The sequence below is a fragment of the Saccostrea cucullata genome, unplaced genomic scaffold, assembly GCF_032062105.1.
Source record: "Saccostrea cucullata isolate Sc308-1 unplaced genomic scaffold, CSIRO_AGI_Scuc_v1 ctg364, whole genome shotgun sequence".
Taxonomy (NCBI): Eukaryota; Metazoa; Mollusca; class Bivalvia; order Ostreida; family Ostreidae; genus Saccostrea; species Saccostrea cuccullata.
In genome coordinates, this window is record NW_026928969.1 from 1 (window position 1) to 7,669 (window position 7,669).

Below are 7,669 nucleotides of genomic sequence, written 5' to 3' on the forward strand. Positions count from 1 at the left end.
ACCTGATTGCTTGCTTTTTTTTATCTACACAGGGGAAAATATTCATTACTACCCTTTCGTACTCACTTCTTTTTGCCTCATTAGATCGAAGATTACACAATGCCACGACTATCCTTAACGATGAATGTTCTTTCAGTCATTCAACAAACCCTTTTTATAATACTCAGTAAGAATTGCTAGGACTTTGACTTTGCGTTAATAACAAGAGGCCCATGGGCCTTATAGGTCACCTGAGCATCATGCAACAACTTTCCAACGATTTAATTTGGTTTATGTTTTAAATTAGACATCATGGCATTCACAATTTTGAAAGAGGCACCATTGCTAATCATAACTACACTTAACATGTTTAGTTTGGTTACTTAATACCCATAGACAGAGTAGGGGAACAAAAAAAAATTGCATTTCAACTATAATCAGTAATATTCAGCAATAATCAGTAGTGCCACTACCACACATGAACCCCTGACCCTTGGTCCGCACATTTCACAATTTTGGAAAAGGCACCCTTTCAAAAATGTTTGATTAATAACAAGGAGCAGATTTCAAACAATTAATTCATTTTCAGTATATAAGTAGACCCCCTCTACGGTACCCCATGACCCGGGGCCATAAAATTCACAATTCAGGAAGAATGGCCCTTGCTCATCATATAATAAGCTATATGTTAGGAAATTCATCTGCTAAATACCCAGGAGCAGAGAAAACTTTTTTTCAAAGAATTAATGTATTTTCACTATATAATCAATAAAGCCCCGCCCTAAAACCAGAACCCCTGACCCAGGGGCCATAAAATTCACAATTCTGGAAGAGGCATTCTTCCTCATCATAACTACATATGTACTTAGTTAGTTTATTTAATACCCCAGAGCAGGGAAGAAGATTTTCAGAGATTTAATGCATTTTCACTATATAATCAATAGAGCCCCGCCCTAGCACTAGAATCCCAGACCCTGGGGTCATGAATTTCACAATTTTGGTAGAGGACTCCATGGTCATTAGATTCATCTAACAGTTTGACTGCTTGATGTACAGGAGTAAAGAAGATTTTTAAAAACTGCATTAGTTTTAGTGGTTTTGGCCCCCTTCCCTCAGGCTCCAGGGGGACAGGGACCATTAAATTCACAATTTTTTCCCCTTCACCCATAGATGCTTTATGCCAAATTTGGAGGAAATTGGTTGAGTGGTTGCACAGAAGGAGCTAAAAATGTTCAAACGTTTACGACCGATTGACGACGAACGACGTACGACGACGGACGAAAACAGATAGCAATAGGTCACCTGAGTGACCCAGGTGACTTAAAAAACTGAAGAACTATAGCTCTCTAGCCGAGAGCTTCTGCAGCCACTTTTGTCGGTAAAGATGAATAGTTTTATGCATCTTATATCAATGTGATGAATTCGAATGTGACATGGGTCAGAAGAACTTAAAGCTTTTCGCTGGGAAACGTAATGGGCACAGGGCATTTTAGCGGAATTTCAAAAGACCGGAGTTGACATTTCAGCGGGAACTATAATGGGCGTTTTATACAGCGAAAGAAAAATCAGATACCAGTTAAAAAAATCCTTGGTCATTTTAGCAGAAAATTTTCAGAAACGTCCTAGTCTTCCGCTAAGCGTCGTCAAAAATCATAACCAAAATGTAGGATCCACTCCCATCCTAACCGTGGTGATATGAGATCAAACTACATGTACCACGGGTAAGAGAGCTATGAGCGGACTCCGGACCGTGTCTGAGACGATGTCCGCTACATGTAAAGCGTCCTGTAAATCTGATAAAATGTGACGTCGTCCGGTCGAACGCTTTTATGATCTCCATATTTCCTTGGTCAGTACCTTTTTAAACAAAAGAAATATAAGAAACACAGTTTACAATATCCTTTAAAGCCCTTTTTATTCAACACATGAATTTAAAGAAAGACATTGATAATGATGATTGTTTACAAAAACTGTTCACACAATTGTCTTAATTTCACTTTCGTGCAAAATGTTATATAAAACAATTTCTTAAAAATCCAGTGAAAGTCTCAAGTGCATGATGTTAATTAATTTCTTCAATACACAGAGGATTTGTAAAAATAAAACCTCTCCGGATAATATGCAAAAAGATTATTTTAATCCGTGCTCTGGAAATTAGCATTCAAAAGGTATTAACTCTGTGCAATGAATTCTGGCGTCCCTGAATGATAAATTGAATCTGACGGCAATCTACAGAATCAATTTTCGAGCGTGCGAAACGCTAATTCTCAAATTAATTTAATTTACGCGTGGTAATATGTAATATAATTAATCATTTAGCAAAGACTTTTATCAGACAAACGTGGGTTAACATGTCTCCTCCAACAGAATGTTGTCTGTCTGTCTGTCTATCTGTTGGTCATAAAATCGAAACAATATGCACGTTAAAAACTATAAAATGCCATTGCTCATGATCGACGGATGCGTCATACAGTCATGATTTCGACTAAAGGTCATGGTTGAAAAAAATCACAAATGTGTTTGGTTGTCATTGAACATTGAGATTCTGAAATAGAGTCCAAGCCTGTAATCTATAGTTGGAATCCCAGACGAGAGTACGTATTATATATTGATGGTGTTTAAAGGTCTTGAATTCTGTAGCCATTGGGACAATAAGATTGCTTGTGCAATTCCTCATTTATAAGAATGAGACTAAGTCTGAATAACACTTAACATAATTTGCTCATGTTGTGAGGTGTGCCATGACCTTGACTCAAGTCCATGATCTAGAGGTCAAGGTTATGTACTGATAGAGAAATATGTTTTGGATTTCGTACGAGAAAAGGGGATTATTCATTTGTATTTTTAACTCATGCTTCATTTCAGCGATATTTCCATTTTTATTTATTAATTTGAATCCTCAAGTTACTCATCAAAAGAAATACATGTATTTACAAAAGAATCTCAGTCGAGAGTTCCATCTTAAACATTTACGTATGTTGCAATAATCGTTAACGTAGTAGCAATTGTTTCCAGAATAAAGGCGCTCTGTGTGATGACCATATAAATTTAAGGAAGTATGAGCCTTGCAGTTTGCATTTCACAAAAAAAGCATTAACGACGTTCGATCCTGATATTTAAAGTCTTAAACTTTTTTTGCCAGGTATATTTTTAGTTTCTACATACATAGCTTAATTAAAATTCATATAAAAAAATGGGGGTCAATACGCTTCTTTTGGCGCTACAGTACATTTAATATGACCTTTTTGCACCGAAATTTGTGTCTTAATTAAAAATTAAATTTTTGACGTTTTCCTTCCAATATTTTTATCCAATTAAAGCATGAAACAAAATAAACTCTTAATTTGTTTTAAAAAAGACACGTAAAAATTGTGTCTAAGAAAAAGTTTCAAATTGCTTCGCATAATCAATTATTTGACCTTTCTGCACTAATAAAAAGTAATTTTTCTGGCATTGAAAATTTAATAAGCAAGAAAATTATTTTAAAGTCTTAAACTTTTTCTGATTTTAAGCAAATAGCTCAAATTTATCTTGAATTTTTAGAAAACAACATTAAAAGTGGGGGTATATGATGTAAATTTTCAGATATTACTAAAAAAAAGTGTCAATTTTACGTTAAAATTGGCTCAATTTTTTCCTGGATTTTCAGAATATATTTACTATATTTGTCACACTTTGTTGATAAGATTCATAAGAAATAATTCAATAGATATTTCAGAACTAGCATAACACATTTCACTGCAAAAACCAGCTTTTTGTGCAACCAGGATGGAAAAATAGGAATCCAAAATTAACAGTACTGTTATAGTTCAAAATGGAAAAACTGACCATTTTCGTCTAAAAAACCTTCCGCCACAAAATATAGTCCCTAGCTTAATTCTACCTGAATGGGATTTAATCGCGGTTTTTTCATTGAATATAGTTAAATTTGCACTGTAGAATTCAGATTTAATTTTAGAACTTAAAAATGATACAAAATTTTATAAATAAAGGAACTGACCAAAATACGCTCAAAATCTGGGACTATTTACAATTGAACATAGAATCATTGATATTCTCTCTCATTAAAAAGATGACATTACCAAGCCATATTTCCTCCGGGAGAATTCATATCAAGATTATAAGGGGGAAAATGAGAAAAGGTGAAAGCACTGAGGAGGCGAGCGACTGCATGCATAGTTCCGGCATTTGCAGGGTTAATTAAGTGCAAGACTACCCGAGCTTAGTTTTCATAGGGAGTAGAGCGAAATGCACCGAGAATTCTTTGACAAACAAGTGATTATCTATAATGTAGATGAAGTTCATTATATTGCGGCGCCTTACTGAAAATGATGATAAGCAGTTGTTTATTGATCAAGTATTCATATTGATTAATATTTCTGTTTTTTCAGATACACTTAAAAAACACTAATTCTACCAAAACTGTCCCTTTTTTCTTGTTTCTCACGGGAAATATTTCATGTTTGTTGTGATTTAAGGCCAATTTGAAAACTAAGAGACAAAAGAACTGAATATGATATTGATTTTTACCCATACATGAAAGGCTGTATAGAACTATTATTGGTGTAATGGACGGATACCTTTGAGTTTATTTCCTCTTCTTCTTTAAACAAATGAATTTGGACCTTAACTAATCATGTTCTAATATTTTGTTTCCCTTATTTCAGAAGAACCAGAACTTAACGAATTGGTGTTGTCCGAAGATAAGGAGGCAGCGTCCGTGGAATCGTACAATAAACTCTTTTCGTGGTTAATCCAAATGTCAGAGACAGATGACGAAACAGCGGACAAATCACCAAAATATAAACCGGGGGACAACAGGAAAAATCAGAGCTGGCGGCAACTTTTAAATCAGAATTCTGGGTCTTTCGACTCTCATTGCAGTTCGGAACATCCCTACTGGGGTGGAATCGTATCGTCTGCTTCTGAGGAAATACCGGAAGAAGATGATAGCGACATGCCTTCAAAGCAAAGTAGCTTCGATATCGACTCGTATCCGGACCGCCCGCCCAGGGACTACCAGGAAACCACACTACGAGTTCCGGTCCGCCGGGGAACGCTGGTCAAACAAAAATCAGTATGTGACTCGCAATATAGCGAAAGTGACTATGCCGAAACTCGATTTGATGTTCCTCAGATTCAAATTGAAGAAAGCGACAACGTTAATGTTGCTCCCAAAACGAGGGAACTAAATCTGCTACGAGCGAGGCTTCAGGATATTCAGAATAAGAAATCTAGACAGAGGAATGATTTGATCAAACAGAAATCTGAATCTTGTGTGGATCGAATCTACCGCCATGACCAAACATTTCTAAAAAGACGCAGAAAAGCAGCTGCATCCTGTGACAATATTAACAAACGAGTTCTGAAAGTGCCAAGTATTCAAACGCAAGCCAGCGAAGATGACGTCACGTACTCTTTCATTGAAGCAGACGACCAGAAAAACGTGGAGACAATTCCTCTCCAAGAAATGGTTGAGGAAGAAGATACAGTTGATGCCGATCTGACTAGTGTTAAAAACAGGAAAAATGGCTTCAGGGAAAGGGTGTCGGAATTCTGGAGTAAAAGTGTCGGTAGTATGATTGGTAAAGGCACTCGTAATAGGCCGAAATTAACTCGCAAGAGTAATAGTCTTTTTACTGTGCAACCAAGTATAGATACCCAAATTATGAAAGATGACATTAAGAAAAACTTTTATTCGGAGAAAATTTTAGATGATAAATTGTTGGATGCAAATATTGCCGACATTTTGTTTGCAGTTGATGCAATTTGGCCCAAGGCATAAACAAAAAGATGTTGCCACAGTTGCTGCAATAGATAGCATACAGAATGCGACTTTGCGAAGTTTTTAAAACTGTTTTTTATGATTATCTGTTGTTTGAACTACAAGTAAATGTAACATAATTCCACATGAACGACGGAACATACAGTTCAGTTCAAAATTTATTTATTTTTGACTGTAAAATGTTCTTGACAATACAATAAAGTATATTTAGATATAAAATGTATGTGTACGGGTTGGTCACGAGATCGAATTTCGTAAGCCCAAAGGGCGAAAGTTGTGCGATTTATTCGCGAAATTTCCGTTATACCGCTAGATATTTATTTTTTAACCTACGAAAATAAGCCCAGTGGGCTTTCATAGGTAGGTGCATTAAATAGATGATTAAATGAGCACAAAGCTATCTTGTTGGGGTAAAGCTGATTAGAAGTCATGACAGCAGTAACAGAATTCCACCTCATGTAATTACAAAAGCTTTCTTTGAGAAAAATATACTATTTTCATTCAAGATATGTACGTGTCTTCATTATACTTTATCAATGAATTCACGACATGATACACAGGGGATGACAAATGTAGAATTGCCGACCGGATAACAGCACTATTCCGCAAAAATACAAAATTATCGGGGGGGGGGGGGGGGGGGGGGCACATTGCGGTCCCTCCATGCTGGCTCGGTTCCTACAGCCAAGAGAAGTAAAATGTTCTTAGTAAGGATGCTTAACAGCAACCGGTTTTTCGGTCGGAACGATGAAATCCTTTGAATTGATTGATTGATTGATTGTTTGTTTGTTGTTTAACGCCCCTCTCGAGAATTTTTCACTCAAATGGAGACGCCACCACTTGCCGGTGGAGAGCTACAAATGTTGTCCTATACTCGGCACTCAGGGCCATGGAGCAGCGCATATGATGGATCTTTTTCGTGCCAACACCTACTCCATTTATACGCCGGTAACGGTCTCACCCGAAAGACTGGTCTCCACGTCCCACAGTGGGATTCGAACCCGCGACGTAAGGATTTACCCATTACTTCGCAACTCTAAAGCAGACGCTTTGACCACTGCGCCACGCAGGCGAAATCCTTTGGATAATTTTTAATAGGTTGGTCGAAAAAAATTTCAACTGTGTAAATTTGGACGTATTTTCCTTGAAATTCATCTTTAAAAATTAACTCTGAAACATTTTTCTCATATACGCGATAAGTAAGCTGGCTTAGAATTACGGAAATCTGAAATGAGATTGGGTGAGGGGTAATTGGTCAGTTTGTGAAGTGATAATTTCCCTGTATGAATTGTGTTGTAACCTAGCTTATCTTGTCAAAAGTACACTTTTCCAAGAATCGATGCAGCTTTTCTGGGAAAAAATTGCTTTACGGGACAAGTAGAACAATTTTATTTCTACTTCTATTCACTCATTTTTACATTCTCCTCTTCCATTAGCTTACGTGACAGTTTTTTTCTTTTTTTCTGCAAACTTTAATGTGATTTTTTCATAACTTTTCAGAGCCACATTCATTTCAAATAATTTAAAATAAGGTTATGGAACCTATGTAATGTGTAATTAAAAGCCTCTGACGAGACTGATGCTCTCCTGGGAATTGAGAAATATTAAAATTCTAATTATCTTATTACCATCATGATAAAATGATGTATTTCTCATATTACACTACTCTGATTTACATACATGTTAACATCCAGCTGGCTTTATTCTCACGCAGCAAACCAATCAATTTTTTATCAGGCCTTAAGGATTGGAATATAAAGTATGCCATAAATTGCACAATATACTATTCTTCTGCAATAAAGTGATATAAGAAGGACATTAAATCCATTCTGTATCTGGATACAGACAGTTGATGTGTGATCGAAACCTCAAAGGAAACATTACAGATACATTGTATCATAGAAA

The 7,669-nt window shown here is 36.2% G+C and overlaps 1 protein-coding gene across 1 annotated transcript; it reads left to right on the forward strand.

Moving 5' to 3' along the window:
- Window positions 1–4,642: 4,642 nt before the first annotated feature.
- On the forward strand, window positions 4,643–5,764 carry LOC134279440 (uncharacterized; the record flags this gene model as incomplete). Its single annotated transcript, XM_062761838.1, has 1 exon — window positions 4,643–5,764. A coding segment is annotated over one exon (1,122 nt), but the record flags the coding sequence as incomplete, so codon positions are not given.
- Window positions 5,765–7,669: the final 1,905 nt, after the last annotated feature.